At 55.3% G+C, this 23,898-nt stretch overlaps 1 protein-coding gene across 1 annotated transcript; it reads right to left on the bottom strand.

Annotated features, from left to right (window-relative positions):
• Positions 1-2,696: 2,696 nt before the first annotated feature.
• Positions 2,697-21,652, bottom strand: NGFR (nerve growth factor receptor). Its single transcript, NM_001102478.2, is given in 6 exon segments — positions 2,697-4,930; positions 5,593-5,753; positions 6,989-7,241; positions 10,813-11,172; positions 14,444-14,585; positions 21,461-21,652. Coding segments are annotated over 6 exon segments (1,290 nt in total). The 5' UTR covers positions 21,533-21,652; the 3' UTR covers positions 2,697-4,628.
• Positions 21,653-23,898: the final 2,246 nt, after the last annotated feature.

Raw genomic sequence — 23,898 nt, forward strand, 5'->3', positions numbered from 1 at the left:
GGCAAGGTGTGGAGGATTAGAAGGTGAGCAAAACCAGACCCTGTCGCTGGTTTCCTGGAGATTACAGTAATCAAATAATCACTCAGACGGGTGCCTAAATGCAAAGAGAGGTAACTAGTTTAAAGAAAAGGAGTTGTAGGGACTCCTCTGGTGGTCCAGTGGTTAAAACTCCGTGCTTACAAAGCAGAGGGCATGGGTTTGATCCCTGGCTGGGGAAACTGAGATTCCACGTGCTATGTGACACAACCAGTGGGGGCGGGGAAGGAGTGGAACCTGATGCTCTCTGAACCTGGATTCAAAAAACCTGATTTGTATCCAGAATACGGTGAGAGCTTTTCCCCAAGGAAGCACTGAACTGGGAGGTAACTTGAGAAAGGAAGAATGGTACAGAAAGGATCAGTCAGTTCAGTTCAGTCGCTCAGTCGTGTCTAACTCTTTGCAACCCCATGGACTGCAGCACATCAGACTTCCCTGTCCATCACCAACTCCTGGAGCTTGCTCAAACTCATGTCCATCGAGTTGGTGATGCCATCCAACCATCTCATCCTCTGTCATCTGCTTCTCCTCCTGACTTCAATCTTTCCCAGCATCAGGTGGGAAAGAACTGACTTTTCCAATGAGTCAGTTCTTTGCATCAGGTGGTCAAAGTATTGAAGCTTCAAGTTCAGCATCCGTCCTTCCAATGAATATTCAGGACTGAAGTCAGAAGGGATAGCATGTGCAAAGGTCCTGTAGCTTGAAGCTTGAAGAACTGTGAGAGTGCTGGTGTGGGGAAGCATAGAGTGAGGATGAGGACAGATGGAGCAAGGCAGTGAGTCTGGAGGGGTTGGCAAGAGTCTCATACAGCGTCTGAGGGGTTGGCAGGAGTCTCACACAGCGTCTGAGGCAACATTAAAGATCGGGAACCAATGAAGCAGTTTTGCTCTTGCTGGGGAATTAGAGAAGGGATGAAAGTTAGGCTGAAGGAGGACAAAGAGGGTTTCTCCACGATGTGGTGGTGGGTGGGTGTGAATCTCTGGCACTGTCTTTCGGGTTCTCTGCCCCACTGTCCCCAGGAGCCCCAGACCAGCGTCAGTTACCTCCACACCTCCTATCCCATCCCGTGTGCTATAAGGAGCTTTCACGATGCCCTCTTCTTGCCAGCTCTGTGGCTCCTCCTTTACCTCTCACTTCCACCTCCTGGCCCTCTTATCCTGTCCCACCCTAATGCCCCTCATAGCAACCAGAGCTGTGCTTTCTGAGATGGAAACCTGTCTATGGCATCCCCTGCTTAATCCCCCTCAGTGGCTCCCCAGTGTTCTAAGATTAGTCCAGGTGGCTTTAATGTGTCTCTTTGTAAGCCCTTCCCTGTCTGGCCCCACTGACTCGCTCTCTGGACTCCAGGCACAGGAGTCTCCCCAGGGCCCGTGTGCTCTGTTCTCTCTCTTCAGGGCCTTTGCTGCGCTGATTCCTCTGCCAGGAAATTTCTCCTCCCCCAGCTTGTTGACTCCACTTCAGTAGGGCTTAGCCTCAGTGTCTCTTTCCTGGCAAACCTTCCCTAATCCCTGGGAGGGGACTCCCACTCACCGTTAGCATGGCACTGCGCACCATCAGGGGCTGTCTGCTGCCTCCCCGTCAAGAACTTAAGACTGTGGAAGGGTCTGCATCTCCTTATTTCCACACGCAGCATCTGGCTCTCCCCCACCAAATTAGAGGCATTTCCCCCATCAGAATGGGGGCTCTTCTGGGACAGGAATTGTGCCTCCCTCATCGGATTAGAGGCATCCTCAAGTCTGGGGCTGTATCTCCCCTCTTTGGAGGCAAGGTCCCTTAAGAGTCTGTCTCTCCCATCACAGTGGGGTTACCCAAGACCCAGGATCATTTCTAATTTTGACTCTAAATCACTGCCCCTCCCCACCACCTTCCTCACAACCCTCACAAGCTGGGAGTGGGAGACGGAAGACGCCTCCCTCCACCTCACACATAACTCTTGGCTGGGGTCCGGTTGGCCCTTCCCAGGATCCCAAGATCAGGAAGGCTTGTTTGCTGTTCTTTGTGGGAAAGCAAGCCTCCCGTGGCATTCCCTAGCAACCACAAGCTGAGCAGCTCAAACCAGCTGTCTGGCCAGCCTGGGAGAGGGGCACAGGCCCAGGGCCTGGAAGTCTGCAACTCCTGGACCAGGCAGGGCGCAAAGCCAGGCTGGTGGGAGCTGGGGCTGGGACCTGCCTGGGAGAGCCACAGGGGAGGGGCCTGCCCACCTCAGGCTGGGCCAGCCAGGCTCCTGCCAGGCCATCTGGAGCAGGACTGTGTGTGTGCGCTTGTGTGTTGGGCTGAGGGGTGCCTCCCAGGTCATGTGGGTGGCTGGGAGCTGTGGGGTTGTGACCTGGCCCTCCTAGCAAGCCTCTGGCTCCCTGGTGGTCAGTTTCACTTCTGACATCTGGTCCAGTTCATAGCTGGCCAGCTTCCTGCATGGCCATTTTCACTTTCCCTCGCCAAGGTCTGGCAGCTAAGGCCCCCCACTCTGTCTTCATCCCACTTAACTCCATGGTGACACATGTGAATTTGCTGGATTTCTGTTAAAACTTCCCCATTATGTGGGGGGAGAAAAATAGGACAGGAACTCACCGAATTGGAAATTATACCCAGGTCCCTACCACACACACACACAACCCCCTACCAACTCAAACCACGTATGTTTCCAGAAAATCTCTGTACGATTTTTCTTTCTTTGCTATTTAATGTTCATCATTTATGTTTTATGTGTAGGTTTCAGGAGGACCCAAGAAATGATTACACAGGATGCAAGGGGCAGGTGACAGGGAGGGTGACAAGGAATGTGGAGCTCACAGCTCCCAGCTGCGGGAGGGACTGGGCAAAAAGGCTCCATCTCAGCCCAAAGGGAGGCAGGAGAGGCCCCAGAACCAAACACATGCTAAAACATACTTGCAACCTCCAACCCCCTCCCCCGCTGCTGGGGAGGAAAATAAATACCTCAGACTCTGTCCCACTCCCCAAATTCACAGGTGAGGGGTCAGCAGGTGAGTTTCCTCCTCCTGTTACTGATTCAGGTCAAAGAAGTGTGGTCTATGTACAATGTCCCCAGTCCCTTATACAGGGGTGAGAGACCCCTGGGCTGGGGAGGGGGTGGCTGGCAGTGCGCACCCTGCTTGGGGCTCGTTCATGCTAAATAGAGGGGGGCCACACTCATTCCAACATCAAGCAAAACAGGCCAGGAGGGACCTCATGGCCCCTTTCTGGTACCAAGCTAGGAAAGAAACAGTCCTTTGAAGGGTCGTCTAAACTCGGAAGAGACCCTCGATGGGCCACACTCTAACTCCGTTTCTTCCTGCTGCGCTCCCACACTGGTCCACTTTTTTTCACTGCAGCCTCCAGAGCCCAGCCAAACCCGTGCTTGCAGGGAAAGGGTGGAGGGGGGAGCATTCCTCCACGTGCAGGCCCTTGGAAGGCAGGCGCCAGCTCAAGCCTCAGTCGTCCTTGGCCTGCCAAACCCGGGGGTGAGGGAAGACGGCGAGCAGAGTTCAATTCCCTTCGATGCTTCTCTGGCAGCTGCCCCAGCAGGATCCGGCCTTGGCCCAAGAGAAAGAACTCTTGGAGAGAAGCAAGATTTCTCATCCTGTGTGTGTCTCTCTGAATCTGCATGCTGCAGGTCAGGGGGGGCGGTCCTTAGTCCCCGACCCCCAAGGCTGACTCCAGGGGAAGATGCTGCCTGTGTTAGCTCCAAGTCTATGCTGGGATGGCAAATACTTACAGACTGCCACACCACAGATGTCACACTGACATACCTGAGGGGACAGGCAGAGGGAAGCCACACCCCTCGCCACAAACCCCAACCCTGACTGGGGTCAGGACAGACCAGGGGGTCAGGCCTTGGGTGAAGTACCTGCCCTTCACAGGGGCTGGATAGCTCTGGAGATGGTGAAGAGCAGATTGGGTTTGGCTGTGAGACACTTGCCAGAGGGTCGTCTGGTCCCCTCCAGCAAGCCTGAGGTCTGCGCTCCTCATTCAGGGTGAGGGGATAGCTCATCTTTGGCTTCTCCATTGCTGGAAGCTTTGGGCAAATGAATCTCTCTCTGGGCCTCATGGTCCTATACAAGGAGGGGGATAGACTAGATTTCAACCCCCTTACCAGCTCTGATAAACCTCTGAGGCTCTTCGTCTTAGGCCACAGGGGAGGAGGCAAGGGGGCTGAGAGAGGTTTAGGCCATACAGGTGCTCCCTCGTTCCCCGAGTTCACAGTGTAGTGTCCATGGCTCTGCTTCCTCAGTCTCTCCCTCTGAGTCTCTGGAGCCTTGTCATGCCCCCACCACCATCCCTGGTGTCAGCCTCCCAGATATGACAACCTGCTAAGGTGGGAGGGGCTGGCACCCCGAGAAACAGGGCGAGAAGCGAGCAGGAGGCCTGAGATGGAGAGGGGGCAGAGAGGGTGGGAGAGGCTGCAGGGGCACCTGCGGCACGAGAGGGAGAAGCAATGATTGGAGGTGGTGGGGCCACACGGGAGCAGCGACGGGGCTGTGGTTTGGGGGCCCAGCTCTGAGGCCCTGCCCAGAGGCGGGCAGCTCTGACCCGAGGGGTTGGCTGGAGCGTCAGTCGTCCGAATGTGGGGGCAGGGCAGGGGCTCCCGGGCCGGCTCACACGGGGGACGTGGCCGTGGACTCGCTGCACAGGCTCTCCACGATGTCGGCGCGCTGGATGCGGCGCAGGGCCGCAAGGAGGGTGTCGAGCGTGGCGCTGTCCTGGGCAGCCCAGCTGGCCAGCAGGGCGCGGGCTGGGCAGGCCTCGTGGGTGAAGGAGTCTATGTGCTCAGGCTGGTAACCCAACTCGCCTGCCAGATGCCGCCAGGTGTCCCCCGCAGAGCCGTTGAGCAGCTTCTCCACCTCCTCCCGCTTGGCCAGCGGCAGGCTGCTGTAGAGGCCTCCATCACCCTTGAGGGCTGCCAAGAACCCAGGGGGAGTCAGGCACTACCCACTAGACCCCCTTTCTCCCACAGTGGGTGTGGGGGCCTGGAATAAGACCCAAGAAGGGCTGAGACACTTCTCCTCTCAGTCTGGGGAGGACCCAAGAGCCTAAAAGCAGAGGAATGCCCAAGATGCAGTCCTGGATGTGGGCAGGGCAGTGGAGGCACCTGGGGGATGCTGACTCATGTCTTCTCCTCATCCTTAGCTCCAGAGCCATCCCCAGCCCCTAACTTCCCTGCCCCCGCCCCCCAGCAATTAATCAAGGCAGAGGAGACAGGACTTCTGGTCCTAGACTCAACTGCAGCAAGTGTCTGGAGCTGGGCTATGGGCCACCAATTAGGGGACATAATTAACTACTTGTTCCCCAGAAGTCCTGGGCAGGAGGCTAATTGCAGCCACTCTGCGGAGTAATTAGCTCTGGGGGACAATTAGCTTGATGAGTCTAGATGCTCCAGTTTGTCAAAGCTTCTGTTCCCAAGTCATTCCACTGCCAAGGGCCTCTGCTACCCACTCTCTCACCCCACCGCTTCCACCCAGAGGCCTGCAGCCAGCCCCTCTGCAGTCCCTCCTACAGTCTAATCTTCATGACTCCTGTTCTCCCTGCCTCAGTACCCCCCCGCCCGGCCCTGCTACTCACCCTGGCCTGCGGCAGTCTGCGTGTGGGGCTGCTGGTCATGCAGGCTCTGGCTGTCCACAGAGATGCCGCTATCGCTGTGTAGCTTTTCCCCCTCTGGTGGGGGTGTCTGGTTCACAGGTCGGCTGTTGGCTCCTTGCTTGTTCTGCTTGCAGCTGTTCCACCTGGAGCCGGAGCATAGGCCCAGTCTCAGAGCCTGAGGAGCCACACGGCCATGTGGCTAAAGTGTCTGTGCTCTGGCGCATGGGCACCAGAGGCCTGGTGGGGGCTGGTCCCTAACCCCCGCCCAGCACGGGAGGCTCTCTCATACCTGCCCTCTACATTCCTTTCCCCGGCCCACACTGGAAGCACCGTGAGGGCACAGCGGCACCCAGGGCTTGGTGTATGTGGCCGGTGTTCAGTAAATGTCCATGGGACGAATGGTGCACAAATAAATGACTTCCCAGAATTTCACTTTTCCCAATCTTTCCTTCTAAAGTACTCCCACATGTGTGCAGGCGTACGTGTGAGGATTTCCCCTGCTATTATAAGCAATAAGGAAAAACTAAAAGCAAACCAAATGTCCATCTATAGGAGATTGGTTAAATAAATTATACTCCACCCATATTATTGAATGAGCAGTTATAACTAATCAGATAATTCTATATGTTCTGAGGAAAGCTCTCCCAAGGGAGATCAGTGAAAAAGTAAGTTGCAGAATATGTAGAGTGTGATCACATTGATATTAAAAAAAAAGAAAGCCAACCTGCGTGTACATATAACTATAAAAGGTTTTATACACATGTGTTTATAAATGCATAGAAAATGGCTGGAAGGGATCCATTCCAAACAGAGTCCAAAGAGGAGAGGGGTAGGTAGGACTTGGAGAGATAAAAGGAGGTTTTACGACTTTTTGCTTTACAAGACATTGGTCATCTCTGCATTATCCCAAACAACCATGTTATTTCTTTGATGATTTTTTCTAAAGAATGGAAAATGCATTTAAACATCTAAAATGCTTTCAAGTTCTTCTCCACATCCTGGATTTCTGGACATGAGTGCCATAACATCCATGTGTGACATGGGAAAGAAAGATACACACACACACACAGGTAACTGTGTGAATAAATGGGGTCCAGGGAATGAGGATGCAAGCAGCTGGTAAAAGCAGCTCTGTGTGCAGCTGGAGGCTGAGGAGTCAGGCAGGGGAGGACAGTGCGGGTGGGGAGGTGCTGACGCCAGGGCAGGACGGGCCTGCCACACCTTGAAGTAAAGACTTCAGCGTGAAGTTGATGGCAAGTGAGGATGAGCTTGGTTTGGGGCTGAGTTAAAAGAGTGTGTGCATTTTCAGGTCATGGTCGCAGCAAAGCTCTCCCTGAGGCCAAAGATCTGGCTCCCTGTCTCAGGTTCCCCCTCTCACCTCTTGAAGGCGATGTAGGCCACAAGGCCCACAACCACAGCAGCCAGGATGGAGCAATAGACAGGGATGAGGTTGTCGGCGGTACCTCGGGTCACCACAGGCTGGGAGCTGCCCATCACCGTGGTCACCACATCTGACACAGTGCTGGTTACCAGATCTTGCTCTGGAGGTACCTCGGGCTCCTGGGTGCTGGGGTCTGTGCTGTCGGAGCCCTCAGGGGGCGTGGCCCGTGTAATCCAACGTCCAGGGATCTCTGGAAGAAAAGGCTACAGGAGTGAGGACCCACTTTCCCCTGAGTCCCTCCCCTAGATCCTGACCCCCAGAGCTTTACCCCAGCCCCGGCCTTGCCCCAGGTGCTTGTATGCCCGGCGGCTACACGTACAGGTGTGGGCTGGGATTGGCTATATGACATCACGATGGTGGAGAAGACCAAGGATCTAAGAATCAACAGCCCTCGGCCCCCTTCAGCTCTGTCACTGACTTCCTGTGTGACTCTGGACCAGTTCCTTCAACTCTCAGGACCTCAATTTCCGTATCTATAGAATGGGGATATTAAAAGATAGTCTTCAAGCTCCTTTGCATCTCGGGGAAAGCTGTGACCCTATAATTCAACTCTGCCTACTCTGGGTACCCAGAAGCCTCGCCTGGAGATAAACACACAAAGAAGTAAATAAGCACTAGGATGCCTCTAGCTGGAGGCAGGCTAGCGAATGTAATTTCTCTGGCCCCAGCTTGTCCTAGTGGTCCCAGTCATCCCTGTCCTAAAGAAGGGTAAGAGTAATCAGGTGTGGCAGAGAGGTACTGTCCGATGCACTGTCCTCTGAGAGCTGACATCCAGCCTTTTTTCCAGGCTCTCGTGTCCTAGCTCTAGGCTCAGGCAGGGTGGGGAGGTGCACAGCTGGCTTGCTTCCCTCCAGCCAGTCCATGGATAGTGGCTATTTCCTGCCCTGTGTAGCCCCCATACCATCTGATCTTGCCATCCAGAGAAGACAGTGTCAGATAGCCCAAACCCAAGTGGGAAAGGATGAGGACTGCTGGTGGAGAGCAAGCCCACAGACCAGGCACTGCCCTGTCTCAGAGGAAGGAGACTGCTCTGCCACCTACTGAGGTTCTTTCATATCAGCTGGGCATTGCCAGCCCCCCTGGTAGGGGACTGAGCACTCCCTGGCAGCAGTGGGTGGTATTTTCCATTCTTTCACCCAGCTGAAGGCAGTACCTGGGGTTGTGGGCTCTGGATGACCTGGGGGTACCTGTCTGGGCAAAGTTGCTACCCCATCTATCCTCGCTTCCCACGCCTGAGGCAGGGAGGGAAAGCAGACAGGACAAGCCACTGGGGTGAAGGGCAGGGACTTTGCTCCCCAGATCTGCCCCACTCAGCCCTCAAGTTTGCCCACCCAAATTGGAGTTGAAGCTGCCTACTGGTTTCCTAGACCTCCTTGGCTCAAGGCAAAGATGCTTCAAAGGCCCCCACTTTCAGCACCTTCTGAAGAATAAGGTCCCCAGATGTGACTCTGGAATCCATCTGGCTGGCACTGGCGAGGGGGCTGCCATCTGCTGCCCTATCCCTCCCCTCCCTCATCTCAGTCCTGGGAAGGATAGGGTGGAAGAGGTGGGGCAGGGAGTGGAGGAGACACAGCCCTACCTTCTGACACGGCACTGGTTTGGGGAGGGTCTTCTCTTGCCTGGCTAGGGGACTGGGCCAGCTGGAGGGGCAACCTGACCCCCGAGGCTGAGGGTACAGCTCTGCTCAAGTGACCCGAACCCAGAGGCTGAAGGCACGGTTAGGTGGAAGGTCAGTGAATCAGGCATCACAGAGATTTAGGAGCAGAGGGGAAGAGCTGAGGGAGGGTGGGAGCCAGACCAGGCTGAAGACAGCGCTTCCAGGGCGCTTTCCCCTAGTCTCCCGAATGCCCCCCTAACAGAGGGCGAGGATGAGATCCAGATGTGACCACGTCCTCTGGCATTCCAATCCACTAAGCCCCTGGCAGGTCCTGACAGCCATTTCCGGCATAGGAGCTCTCAGACTTGGGGGGGTGGAAAGAAGGACTGGGTTACTCCTCCTAAACCCAAATTTCTTTAGTTGAGGGCTAGAGGGTCAGGTTCTGCCCCCAAGGTGGGTGAGTCACCATGTGGACACCTGAAATGTATATGCAAGGAATATACCCTGCACTGGAGGGGAGGGGGACAGCCAAACTACCACAAGTCAAATTCCATTTCCTGAAATGCTCCCCCCTGCCCTGGAGCTGACATGTAACCCTTCCGAGGGAGAAGGAGAAGAGGGGCAGGGACAAACACACCCCTTCAGGGTGGCTGGAAAAGCAGAGCAGTATCTGGAAGGAATCTGTGAATGCCCGTAAAGGCAGAGCCCACCCCTCTCCCAGCTGGCAACCTTTCTTTGCTCTAACTGCACCCCTAACTCCCACCCCCCACCAGCTGGTCCCAACTTGCCCACAGAAGCGTGCCACCCGCTGCCCGTTGCAGGCTGCTGAAACTCCCCCTGCTCTGCCCTGCGCCTGATGCTACTTGCCTGTCTCCTGGGCCAGGGCAATTGCCCCCGGAACCACCACATCCCACTGCTCCACCCCAACCCCACATCCCAGTGCAGGAAGCTTCACACACATGCTTGGCCTCAGCCCAGCTTAACAGCCCTCTCCACCCTGAGGTCCCGGCACCAGAGGATCACAGGATTTGGAAGGCCGGCACGGGTGTGTCAGAGCAGAGGCTCTCCACAGCAGGGGATCTGCCTCCCCCATCCGACTGCAGGCAGACTGAAGGCAGAGGCTGTGCTGCCCCCACCACAAAGGGGGATCTCCTGGGAACTAAGTGCTGGCAGACTGGGGCAAAGGCCAGCTCTCTCCTGTCCAACTCAGGGCTCCCAGAAGGAGGCACTTGTTGCCTGCTCAAAATGGGAGAGCCCCCTGAGGGTTAGGTCCCAAAGGGAAATAGCTACACGGGTGCCCAGTCCTAGAGCGACAGAAAGTAAAGGCAGTCAACCCCTCTCCCACGATGGATGTCACCAACCAGGGGACCAAAACAGTTCCGCCCTGGCTACCACAGGGCTTCCTCCTCCCATGCCAGGAACCGCCCATCCGACTAAGGCGGGCATACCCAGCTCCCATCCCCCCGGGGAGCTGAGGGCCCTCCACATGCACCTGCCTCATCCTCAGGCTCCCAAACCCCAAGCCTGCTGCTTTCCTTTCCTTCTCTATCCCAAAGCGCCCCTGTTCCCACAATCTCCTCAGTGTTCCCCGGGTCTCACTTCATCCTTGGCTAAACTGTAACAGTGACTTCTGACCCCTCCCCAACAAGGTGACGTGAACCAGCCCCTGTCCCTAACCTGGAAACCCTGTGACCAGTAGGAAACTGAGGTCCAGAAACCAAAGTGACCTTCTTGACATCACTCAGTAAGTGAGAGTGTGGCGGACTCCATCCTAAGTCCCAGAGCCACAGTGGGTCTCAGAGCCAAAGGGTCCCAGTTCTGGAGGGTCCTAGACCCCTTCTCCAGTTCAGAGAGTCTACCTCAGGCTCAAACATGCACTATCTGTGCTCTGGCCACAGAGGCCAACTCTCTGCCACCCACCCAGTCCCAAGCCGGCAGCCACAGATTACCAAAGCGTGGGAACCGAGTGCGGCCTGGGAGGATGCTTTCCAAACACTTAGCCCAGAGAGGCTAACAGTGGATGGGGTCCTTTGGTGGGAAAGATCAGGAGGGTGTCTGCTGGCTCGAGGCCATGGGGGCTGCCCCTGCAGGCCATGGGCGGACCCTTGTAGACCCTGCCGGCCGGGGTGGGCGCCCTCCTCACCGCGCAGCCCCGGGCTCTCACCCTCGCACTCGGCGTCGGCCCAGCGCGTGCACTCGCGCAGCTGGCGCTCCGTGTCCTCGCACACCGTGCAGGGCAGGCAGGGGTCCACGTGGTTGGCCTCGTCGGAGTACGTGCCGTCGGGGCACTCCTCGCAGACGGTGTTCTGCTTGTCCTGGCACGAGAACACGAGCCCCGAGCCCGCCTCGCACACGCGGCACGCCTCGCAGCGGCCGGTCGTCTCGTCCTGGTAATAGCCGTAGGCGCAGCGGCACACGGCGTCGTCGGCCTCCACGCAGGGCGCCGACATGCTCTGCAGTCCCACGCACTCCGTGCACGGCTTACACGGCTCCGTGGCGCTCACCACGTCCGAGAAGGTCACGCCTGAGGACAGAGGGATGTGCGGGATGGGGGTGGGGGAGCCACACCCCGAATTTAGTCGCCTGCCCTCGGGGCACTTGGGACGCTGGAGCCCCTCGGCCCACCTCGCCCCCTCATTAACACCCCCTTCTCCCGCCCGTCCCCGATTCCGGGTGTGGGAAAGCTGGGAAGGAGAAAGGGAGCCAGGAACCCCATGCTCCGGCCCCGGAAACTCTGGCCCTGAAGTCTCAAGGGGTAACACAGCTGGTGCCGGTAAATTTCTTGGCAGATTCTCTCCGAGAGTTCCCAGCATGATTAAGGAATAATCTGAGCGTGGTTCCCACCCAGCCCTTCCCCCAGGCCAGAGCTGAGCTGTGAACCCAGCCCAGGCATGGCCAGCCTTCCCAGAGAGCCTCAGCTGCCCTTCCATTTCTATCCGCACAGGCAGAGGCTCAGGTGTGGCCTGAATGGGAGTAACTAGGGTTAGATGACAAAATCTCCCACCCATGGCGCTACCCCACGCTGCTGAAGGGCTTGGCTCTAGAGGGCGGGGATGGGACTCCTGCTAAGAAAGGCACAGCGGGAGGGGTTGAAGCTAGAAGGGAAAGAGGACTTGTGTGTGTGGTCCCTCTTTGCACGAGGCAGAGAGGACCCTGGCATCCCTCCCCTTATTCTGGAGCATGAGTCAAAGGGCATGAAGGAAAAATCTCTAAGCTCACTCTTGACTCATGCGCTGGAGTAAGGGAACGGATGCCAGGGTCCTCTCTGCCTCGTGTAAAGAGTGGGTAGGCACAGAGCCAGATCTTCTTTACCCCTTCTAGCCCAGAGTGGGGAACTCCATGCCAAACTGAATCCAAGAGAATGTATCCTTGCTCCAAGGGCAGGAAGAGCACACAGTTAGGACCTGAGAACTGGGAAAAGAGGGTAGCTCAGAATGTGGAAGCAGAGGTAGCAGATTAGGATCCCAATGGAGGGAAACTGGGGCTTGCTGTGGGGTTCCTATCTTAACCTTCTCTAACGGCATCCAGACACAAGATGGAGCACAGGGTCATTATCTTGGAGGTTGGGATTAGGGCTGGAGAAGCAAAGAAGGGAAAAAGCAGAGAGAAGTCAAAGGGGCAGCAGTTGGGAGTAGGGTGGGGGTTTGGAGAGAAGAAAAGATAGAGATGGGCCTGGAGGGAGCCTTCAGTTTCTACTCACTTCTGGCAGAGCAACTCCTGTGCTTCTCTTCTTAGGCATCAAGCAGGTCTGGATTCAAAACCTGCTTCCATCACTTTATTAGCTGTGTGACTCTGGGTGTCTTACTTAACCTCTCTGAGCTTTTTTCTTTCTCTGTAAAACTGGGAATAATGTCTCTGTTCACAGGGTTGTGGTGAGGAGTAAGTGAAATTCTACCATTAAGCACTTGACACACAGCAGGGATCCTGTAACAGTTGGGCCCCTGGGGTGGGCAATGATAAATTCAGTAGCAGGGATACAGTCAAACAGAAAGGACTTCCTAGCAAAGGCAAGATGTCCGATTTATACAAGAAGCTCCTATCTTGTTGGCATGTGGCAGTGGGGTGGGTCTAGTCACATGGGAGGGAAAGGAGAGGGCCCTGCTCATGGGAAAATATAGAAAATTAGCAGCGAACTCCTAGGAGAGAGTTTTAGGGGGTGGGAAAAATGTGGTCTTTTTTGGCAGAGAATGAAGGCAGGAGCTTAATGGGTTTCCTTGTGGAAACGTTTTGAGGATAGAGGGAAAGTCCGCTGGGGTCTCCATCCCATAAAGTAGACTTTTAAAGGCAGCCTGTTAACACAGCTGGGGGAGGGGGGGAAATGTGAGAAAAGAGGAAGGGAGGGGAGTGGAGGGAGCAAGCGGGATTTCTGAGCTGCCTCTCTGCTCCTGTCTCCTCTCCCCTTCCCTGGAGATGCCCTCTCTCAGCCTCCTGTATCCCAGCCCTTGCTTTGACAGAAGGATTAGGGTCCCATCTTGGGAGACTTGCTGTCCAAAGAGAAGAGGTCCTGGGTAAGAGTCTAGGAAATGAGAGGAAAACATGGGAGATTCCAGGGCAGCTGTGATTGGCTAGTCCTGCCCTGGGATGGAAACCCTGTTAGGCCAGGGCCAGGGGAGGTACCCAGATGGCAAGGTAGCAAAGGGATGTCTAGCCTTCCCTACCTGGCATCCCTCTGCTGGGGGATGGAGTTACAGGATCCACAAGCACAGAAATAGGAAAGCTGTGTTTGGGATACCAAGGAGTTGGGGTTGCCTGAAGGAGAGATACGCTGTGTGCAGTGTGGTGCCTGGAGGTGGTGGTGGCGGCGGTGGCAAGACATTCAAGGTAAGACCGGCGGATTCAGAGTTCCCAGTTCCTACACCCTGGTTCCCAACATGATTAAAGAACAATCTGAGTAGAGTTCCCACTGGCCCCCAGGTGGGCACTGAGTGCCAGGTAGAAGGCAGGACCTAACTGTCCTCAGGAAAGATTTCCAGACAGAGTCAGGAAAAGGGTTCATGGCCTGAAAGCACCTGGTGGGAGGGCATCCATCAGAGATGAGACAAGGGCACAGAATTTCAGATCACAGACCCACCACCTCATCCAGCACCTCTGGAAGATGGGGTTCTCTCCCCTCCTCAAGGAAATCCCAGGTAGGAATGGCCACAGTGCCCCTCCCCGCTGTTGCACCCAACATAGCTCCCCAGTAAGGACATCCTTGTAATGCTCCAACCCCCATCCCTGTTGCCTGGGGAAAACTCTGTTTCCTCTGTCAGAACTGAAGTACAGTTGCCCTGGGGAGCAGTGGCGGGGATGCGGGGCGGGGGGTTGGGTAGTGGGAGGTGCTGGGGGCTGATGGGGGGTGGTAGCCACACCCTCCCAGGATCCCCCAAGGTCAGTCTCCAGGGTAGCTAGGATTTGATCCTCTTCCCCTCCCCCCAAATGCGCCGAGGGTAAGTGGCAGCCATTGATTTTGCAGCGCAGATGATATTTTTAGCTGATCTTAGCATCAGCTACTCCTCCCACCTAGCCACACTCTTCTACTAGGCCTCTCTACTTGGGGGCTGGGAACGGGCACCCCCTGGGCATCCCCCATCATGCCCCCCTTCTGCCTCTGCATACTTCCCTCATCCATTCTGAGCTGCCCCTCTCTGTCTCCTATGCTGGGTCAGACTCACTTCTGGCACCCATGCAGTGGTGGGCAGGAGTTCCTGCCAGGACCCAGAGCGCCTGTAAGGCCTCTACTGGGCATGCCCGCCAGTCCCCTTGCCCTCCCTTCCATTCTGCTCTCCTTCCCCCACCGGACACTTTCTACTTACTGTCCAGGCAGGGTTCACACACGGTCTGGTTGGCTCCACAAGGCTGGGCCACACCCTCGCCCAGGTTGCAGGCTTTGCAGCACTCTCCGCTGTGGGTGTACAGGCCCGTGAGGCATGCTTCCTTGGCACCTCCAAGGGACACCTGGATGGGGGAAGATGAAGAAGGTCAGACTGGCAAGAGCAAGGAGACAGGATGTATTCCGAGGGAGCAAACACCCCTTTCTGAAGCCTTCTATTGGAACCACCTGGTCTGGGATGAGCTCACCAGGGAGGCATATGGCACTTGAAAGCTGACAGGGAAGAAAGGCAGGGGGACAGCACACCCCTGCAGGCTGCTGGGTTGTGAGATCAAGAGCCTCAGATGCTGACCTTCTGCAAAGTTCACCTTGGGGTTACAGTAACTCCTGGAATCCCAAGGACACACCATGTGGGGAGGGTAACCTGAGGACCAGCAGAGGGCCTTTGGGCTGCGGTCAGGAACCAGCAGGCGAGTTGCAGCTTGCTCAGGGCTCCCAGCCAAGGGGGCAACTTGAAGCTGAAATCTAGCCCAAATGACACTTGCTAAGCTGTACACCTGCAGGGATGCGTCTACCCTGAGGGGAATCTTTTTCTAAGAAAGGCTAGCAGAGCTCTACTCTCGGTCCTTAATCCTACCGTTCCATATATTAAGTATCAAATGGGAGGTGTCTGTACCCAAGACCAGAAGGCAGAGGGATGGGACCTTGGGTTCAAATCCTGACTCTGCTCTGGGAATTCTGATCTGCTCATTTCCCTCTGAGTTTTCATCTCTCTGGAAAGATAAGAGATGGAGACAGCTCAGGGCCCACAGCCAATCATCAGGACTCTGGTGCAAAGACGGGGGAAAAGGACGCCTGTTACCAATGATGAGAAAGTGGCTGCTCTCACCACCCAGCAGCCCTGCTCCCCCAGGGTTTGATTTCCAGCCACCAGCCCTTTTCTCCCTGCCCCCATACAGTCAGTGGGAACAACACTGGAAACAGCGGAAAAGGGAGTCAGATTCTTGCTGCCGAGGCATCTTTGCTCATGGATGGAATGATTTAGCACCAGATTCCCTAGAGGGAGGGGCTGCTGGCAGATTGCTTTATATTTCTGTTCCTTGAAAAAAAGCTTAACGTCTAATAAAACTCCACAGCCTGTTTCCCTGGCTCCAGACCACACAGTTCCCATTTGATGCTCAGAGGAAGTATGGACTCTTGGGTCATGGGACTAGAGAGGAGCCGTAAGGATCATTTGGGCATTCCTTGCTTCCACATTGGCCAGAATGGCTCCCAATACTCCTTTCCCTTCAGTCCTTCCAACTGTCCTGAGGTCTCACTAGGGTTCAGGGGAGGCAGGGGGATAGATAGGTTGGATCAGTCTAGGAGGCAGCCTGCAGTCCTCCAGAGACTGGTGGGGAGGATACAGGCAGCACAGGAGGGGAACCTTGGGTGTTGCCACCATCCACTCCCAGGTGGCAGGAACACAGTGCTGGGAACATCTGCAGACCAGAAGCCTTGGCCTGGGGAGAGGGTAGTCCCAGATGCAGGCTTTCCCCCAGGAGGTGAGCAAGATTCCAGAAGGGTCTGTATGGATTTCTTTTCATCCTTCAGTGTTCTGCTTAATGGCAGTTCATCAGGGAACTGGTTCTGTGGCCCCAGTCTCTGCTTCATCAGGCAGAGCTGCCCTGTCACATGTCCTCCCTGTTCACTCCTGTCTGCTCTGACACTCTACAGAGTCCCCCACTGGACTGTCAGCTCCCTGAGGCCAAGGACTCTGGTTGCCTCAGTGCCTGTGATGGTACCTGGCACATATTAGGGACCCAGCATGTATATTTAGGGAATATTTAAGAACATAATATTATACAGCCTCAATTAACTAGCACTTCAGGGACTGACTTTCTGGGTAGCTGAGTTTCCGGGAAATCATGGCTTTGCTGTTCTCACCTAATGTTTCTCACTTTAACCATGGAGGCTGCACCTTCCTCCTTCTCTGGAACATGCCTTCACGGTTTCCCCATGACTCAGGGACTCAATATTTACATCAACAAGTATTCCAGGATGCAATGCAGTGAAGCCCTGTGCTTTTTATCCCAGAGTAACACACTTTTGTCTCTTTGAGTTCCCCTGTCAGCGTTTCTTCAGTTCTGCCTGCTCCCTTCCTGTCAGGATATCAGTTGTCAATTCTCGCTGCTACTAGTGGGACCTAAGCAGCCCCTCCCCCGTTCTAATTTCTGGTGGCTCAGTGGTAAAGAATCCCCTTGCCACTGCAGGAGACGTAGGTTCGATTCTTGGGTCAGGAAGATCTCCTGGAGAAGGAAATGTTAACCCACTCCAGTATTCTTGCCTGGGAAATCCTATGGACAGAGGAGCCTGGCCGACTTCAGGGAAGATGGCTACAGTCCATGGGATAGCAAAAGAGCTTGACACAACTTAGTGACTGAACAACAACAAATTCAATCTTTAGAAAATATGTAACTAGCCCTGGGAAGAAGGTATATAAATCGAGTGTAAGCAGGATCTGATCTAGCAGAGGGCAATACTCAGAGTAAAAAGTCTACCTTCCTCCTCTGCTGCCTTCACTGCTCTGAGTACTGGCTCACGGCTTACAAGCTGGCTGACCTGTGACAGGTTTGGAATTTCTCTGTGCCTTAGTTTCTTTGTCATTAGGTAACCATGACAGTTTCTGCCTCTCAGGGTTGCTGGAGGCAGTAAATAAATGAGTATGGTGTTTATTCACTTTGGGACCTCTCTTTTCTCTTTTCCAAGGTCCTTTGTGGCTTTTGGCTGTGTTCCAGTTAGTTGAGGCTGGTAGAGAGAACTGGGCTCCAGATAGCTGAGGGGGTCTGTCTGTGGCAGTCATGGGCAGAGGGGCAGCCTCATGCAAGCCCCTCTTCTGGAAGCCTCCTCTCCCTGTGGCAGCCTGTGGTCCTCTGTCTTCTCCAGAGTCTTCCGTTTGGAATCCAGGCCACATAATTAGTAACCATGTGTTTCCTAAACTTGTTTTGTTTTCTATTTCAAAACATTCCATTTCTGCTACTTAATAGTATGCTGCTGCTGCTAAGTCGCTTCAGTCCTGTCCGACTCTGGGTATCAATTCTCAATCTCTCTAAGCCTCAATTTCCGCCCCCCCCTAAAATGCTGGATTGATGATATCTACTGCCCAAGTTTGCTTTGAAAATTAAATGAAATAAGGTATGTAACTCTGCCTGGTGCATAATAGGAGTTCAATAAATGTTGGTTACCAAAGAAATGTTTTGTCTTATAGAGAGTGAGCTGCTGAGCCTAAGGGGTAGGTAGTGGGAGAGGAGAATTCAGCCATCCCCAAACAGGGGAAACCATCTCAGAGTAGGGGGCAGGATAAAAATGGAGAGAGATTTACCCACCAAGAGGAGTCTGAAGAGGGTATGCAGGCCAAAGGAGGCTGGAGAACAGCTCTGTTTAAAGTTAACTAACTCAAATATTTACTGAGCACTAAACTAAGAGTTTCCAATGAAACAGGGTCCCTGATTCGTGGCAGGAGTCACAGTGCCATGAGGGAGAGGAAATATCACCTCAAACAGTTGTTCCAGAAGCTGATGAGGAAGGCTTGAGGGACAGACGTGGAAACTGAGGCCGTCAGAGGTCATCCTGCTAAGTGGCCAGGAAGCACTAACCCAACTACACCATCTATCGGTCCAAGGCCGGCAATCCTGGGAAGTGGGGTGGGTGTCACTAGGACTCAGGCTAATTGTTCCAAAATGAGCAATTTACCAAAATGATAGACACATTTGCTTGAAATTAACATTTATTATACTTACTCATTCCATTTTCGAGAATGTTTGCAAATCTTTTTTTTTCCATGTCAAGGCTTTCAAGAAACTAAGGTGCAAATATGCTTAGGTGAACTGACTTTTAATAATCAATTTAAAAAAACTGGACAAAACAGAAAACACACCAAAATAGCTGAAAGAATTTGAAACTATAGGAAGGCTTCACGGTGATGAGTCCTAACTATTCACAATAGCTTCAGCAAAGGGTTCCTTAGGTGAATGGAGCCATTGGCTGGGTGAAGAGGTTGGAGAGTTTTCAAATATGGGAAGGGTCTTTTGAGACCAATGCAAACCCTGAGGAGGCACTGGCACATGCCCCCCTCCCATCCCTTGAAACAGGGGTGGAGTTTGAGGGGGAAAACAAGATCTAATTACTGAGGAGGATGCTGCAGGAAGACTCTGAAAGGGAGCAGGGCTCTGAGTGGGGGGAGTGAAGGGGCTCAGCTACAAATCTGCGGTGCCAAGGGCACAGGACAGAGTCTAATCTCCAGGTCTAGTGGTGGTTCAGGGCCACGTGTCCTCCCGTGATTTGGAAGGCTGGGCAGGGGAGTGTGCCTGGCATAAGGAGGAAAGAGTAAACTCCAAGCCAGGAATCCGGGGTTCCAACAAGGGCGCCACTACATACTAACTGGGGGAACCTGGTTTCCTTTCTGAAGGCCTGAGAGGTTCAGCTTTCTCAACTGTAAAATGGGAATAACTAGATTTGCTCTGCTGGGACAGGAGAAATTACCCAGGGCAGTGCGTGGCACACGGTAGGCACTCAACCAATTTTGTTATTCCCACCTCCGCGCCTCCCACCCCAGGGAAGAATCTAGGCGCGTGAACGCGACCCGGCTGGTACAGCAGGGCGGGGACCCCTTCCCTGCTGGGGTCTCCTCCCCCACCCGCTCCTGTCCTCGCGTTTGCTGTCCTAGTTGCGTCCCTATTAGGCGCATTAGCCAGCCGGCGGCTCCGGTTACAGACGTCTGAATGACAAAGTGCCTCCATTACCGGCGCGGCCCGTCAGTCGACCCGCCGAGATGCGCTCCGGTTTCAGCACTCTCTCGCCGCGGCCCAGGAAGAAACTCGGACCGCTGCGGTGCGCAGGGCCAGCCCGTAGACAGCAGCCCTGCGGCGAGGCAGGGGCGAGAGCCGCAGGGGTGCGGGCGGCAGATTCTGTGCGGGTCCACCTTCCCGAGCCCCCGGGCCCTCCACCCCCTGCTCCCTTCCTTCCTCGCCTTTTCTCTATTCGGGGGACACTCTCCAGCCCAAAACCCGAGCCCACGCCCTCGCCCCTCCGGAATCCGCACTACTGGCTGCCGCAATCCCCGCACCTGGCCACCCGCCTCGACCCCCGCCCTCCGCCCGGGGGAGGCTTCTCTAACCCGCGGTGTGAATGCGCAGACGTGCCCGCAGTCACTCCCAAATCCCCAGACGCAGCCACAGGTACTGACCGCCCCGGGGGGCTGTGCTGAGCTTCGGGGATGGGTCTCTGCCCATCCCAGCCCCCATATTCCCGCCCGCTTGCCGCCGAGACGTGCAGCTCTTCTCCGGAGCTGGGACGCCGGGCTGCCCCGTAAGACGTACGGGAGGTACCGAGCTGGCAGTCAGGTGAGGGGCAGTCTCCCTAAGATTCTGGCTCAACTCGCTTGTGGGACCTTCCTTGACCAATTGGTTAAAACTCTCAGAGCCTCAGTCTCCTTGTCTGTAAAATGGGGGGTTGGGGGCTCAGTGCTCAGAGATGAAGACGGCAGGGAGAGTGAGGACATCTCCATTGCAGAACCTTCCAGGGCACTCCCTTCACGGCCACACATCGGGTCCTGAATGTCCTGTCAGATCTACCGGGCGGACCTCGACGCTTTGTAAGACCCGCAGTTTCTTCGCCGAGATGTCTGAGAGCCTCTATTTTGTTCCGAGCCGGGAGTCTTTCACCGAAAGCTGGGCGGGGGGCGGGCAGAACCCCGATCCCCCCACCCCCGCCGTTCGCGGAAACGTAGCGAACGGTCTGGGCGGCGCTGCGGCAGGTTGACTTCACAGGGGGTCCGGGTGGCGGGTGAAGCGCTCAGTCCCGGTCGCGCCAGTAGCCGCGATCGCGCAGCCTTCGCGCCGCAGCGCCCCCTGCCGGCAGCCCTCGCCGGCGCGCCCCCTCGGCGGCGCACTGCCTAGACCTTCCCGGCTTTGCGAGTCCCGCCTCTCTGCACCCCAAGAAGTGGCAGCGGCCAGAACCCGTCAGACGACGCCTGCTTCGTCCCATCCAGTCCGCAGCTCTGCTTCTAACCGCGAGAATAAGTGCGTAGCGGGAGCCCGCCGGTCGCTGGGGAACCGGGGAGGCGGGTTCGCCCTGGCGAGGTGGGCACTCCTTTCCCAGCCTCGGACCCCAAACCACAATTCCCCGACCCCGCGAGGAAGAGCGCGCGACACATGCGGGAAGAGTCTGTCTCTGCTCTCTCTTCTCGTCCCACTGTCTCTCGGCGGACAGGCGAGGCCCAGACCACTCAGGGTCTTCTCTCCCTACTCCGTCCTCTTTCCTTTTGCTTCCCTCTCTCCACCTCCCTCACCAGCGTCTCTTCTGCCCTGCCTAACCCACTTCTCCCCCTTCAACAGAGCCCCGCTCCCCGAACCTCTCCCTCCCACGCCCCTCCCCCCACCCCATTGTCTGGCTGGTCTTCATTGTCCGATGCCCGGTCCCCTTGCCTCCAGTCCCTCCATCCTCCTCCCACACAATTCTTATCTCCTCGTCTCCGGTTCCCCACCCCAGCCACTCTCGCCCCTCACTTTTCTAGTTCCTGTCCCATTCCTCGTCCTTCTCTAGCCTGGGTTCCGTCCCACGACTCTCCAGAGATCAAGATGCTCAGAGGGAAAGTCGCCTCGAGATCCCGCATTCAAGCGCCCTCTTCCGAAGAACCCAGGCATCCGAGAGCCCCACGACTCTCTCCTGAGAGACCCCTCCCAGCTCCTCCACACACACCTCCTATGGCACACGAGGACCTGCTTCCGTGCGCCCCTCTTCTCCGAATCTTTACCTTAAATCTCAGAGTCGCCTCTTCACTGTGAGAACCTGAGACGCTCCTCCGTGGATACTGGCATCGGAGCTCCTCTCTCGCCATCCACCCCCCAACCCCAGCATCTGGGACCCCAACGCTCTTTTCTGTTTCTCCTCAGGGAAACCTGGACTCATCGAGGTTTCGGTCCCGGGAAAGAGAGCTAGCTCCCCTTCAGTTAGCACTCACCCCCAGGAGCAGCAGCAGCAGCAGCAGCAGGCGCGGCCCGTCCATGGCGCGGCCGGCGGCACCTGACCCCATCGGCCGCCTCCCGCGGCAGCGCTCGGCTTTCAGTTCAGCCCGCTCCGCGGACCGATAGGGCTGCGCTGTGCAGCGCTCCAGCGCCAGCCCCTCAGAGCTGGCGGAGGCTCGGCTCCCTCTGGCTGCCGGCGGGAGGGGCTAGGAGAAGCCAGTGCGGCGGCCCCGCCCTCTCCCCGCCCAGCCCGCCCACCCCCGGAACAGCGCCCGCCCTCCCCACGGTCTCCTGGAGAGGAGAGGCGGAAAGGGACATCGGGCAGGGAGCCGCGCCCGTGCGCCCCGCTGCCTCTTCTCCGCGCCCCGCCCTCAAAGCTTATCCCTGACCTGGTACCCGGCGCCCGACCCGCGCTGCTACACGTCCGTCCCGGATTCTGTGGGCTTGGGTTCCCTCTCTTGCGCATCTTTCCCTGCCTCTGGCTTCAGCTTCTTCCCCGGTGCCCTGCTCCCCACCCAGCCGTTATCAGCAGTAATGCTCACTGCCCGCCCCTCCTTTCATTTCCCGGTCTATATCCAAGCCCTCCTCTGCCCTTTCCCAGTGCGGGGTTCTCTCTGCAAAGGCCTAGGGAAAGGAGGGAGAGAGGTGGCAAGTGGTCTGACACGGACCACAGACAGCGGGGACGTTCAAGGAGGAGACCATCCCGACATCATTTGAATTCTCAAAAGACGGGTCTGAAGCGATCCCAGGTGTGCACACAGACAAAAAGGAATACACACTCCCAAGGTTACATACATATGTGCTTATGCAGTCTCCTATGCCCCCGCCATCCTCACGCAGTCCTGTGGACCGGCGCCTTCTGCCCACGCCTGTGCACCTCCACACATGCACATTCATCCTCCGTGTGCTCATAACATTCAAACACACGTCCTCACGTACACACTCACATGTACATGTGTTCGTGTGCAGTCATCTCCATGAAAGCCCTCATATGTATAGTCTCTCACACAGTGCACACACACACAGAGATATGAACACATAGATGTATCCTCAACCATTTGCCTTCATTAGACTGTGTTTCCATAAGCTGATGAGCTCCCTGGAGGCAGGGACTATAGTTTCTTATCTGAATGCCTAGTACACAGTAGGTGTTCCATAAAGGTCTGCAGAAAGAATAAAAGAGTTGAATGGACTCACATCCATGTACCCATCCATGTACATCTCCAGGACCATACTCACCATGCTCTAGAAAACTTGGAAGTTTCAAATTATAGGCCCTGGCAACCCCAGGAGTTTGCCACCAGTCTTTTGGCAGGAAGCACTCCCACCTCCACCTTGATGGTCACCCCCACCTTGCCTGTCCCCACCCTTTCCTGGTTCCCAGACAGCCCTGGAGCACAGAGTTGTAGGGGGCAAGTCTATAAAGCTCATCTTCTCACCCTGAACTTGGCCAGGTGTGGACCTCAGTTTTAACTTTGAAAAAATAGCCTTACAAGAAGAAGGGAGAGATTAAGACACTTGTGCTGAGGGCAAGCTTACTACTGGTAGGTGATTTCCCAGTTAAATCGTTCATTTGTGGGAGTAAAAATTCTGCCCTGTGAGTTTCTTTCCTGGGTAACCAACAAAATCCAGTGGATATCCCCAGAAAGGACAGGTAGACGTCAATCACTGTGGCCTTGACCGTGAATGTGAATAAGCTACCTCCCACGGCTGGGCAGAAGACACCAGGCAGCCATCCCCTCTTCAGAAATCCCTGAGGATCCCTCCCCCCAGACAGGGGTTGCCTCTAAGCTGTCTCCTCCTGCTGCTTTTAGAGCCCTGCCTTGCCTCTCAGCTGAATTCATGGAAGGCAGGAAGGAGCAACATTAGTACTAAGAGCAGCACTGAGCAGCTTACTACCAAGGGTATCGGCAGTATGGCATTAATTTAAATACTTCTGTTATTAATTTATGATCCTGGTTACTATTATTGCCAAGGTTATCCATCTCAACACAATTTAATATGACCCACATCACCATGGCTGGGCCTGGGTTATTAATAATTTCCATGGTCTTGATCAATTTAAGCCTTACTCGAACAATTACAAACAGCAATTGTTACTATTATTAGCAGTATTTCTATGATTAAGCCTAAGCACAAGACCACGATGTAATGCTGAGTGCTGGTGGGGAGACGCTGTGAACTGCGCAGAGAAAAGAGCACTGAACTGAGAGTCAGACAGGCCTGGCCACATATGCCTACAGGTCCCACCTCATCCTCACATTAGTTACTTCTGCCTGGTCTGTGGTTATATCATCTCTCTCAGCTTCAGTTTCCTCATCTATAAAATGGGAATTTTTTAGAAAAGATCCTATCTTGAACAGCAAAATAAAGTGCATCAAAAAAGAGACTCAATCTCCTTTTATTCATTCAACCCATGCATTTATTGAGCACG

The sequence above is a fragment of the Bos taurus genome, chromosome 19, assembly GCF_002263795.3.
Source record: "Bos taurus isolate L1 Dominette 01449 registration number 42190680 breed Hereford chromosome 19, ARS-UCD2.0, whole genome shotgun sequence".
Classification (NCBI taxonomy): domain Eukaryota; kingdom Metazoa; phylum Chordata; class Mammalia; order Artiodactyla; family Bovidae; genus Bos; species Bos taurus.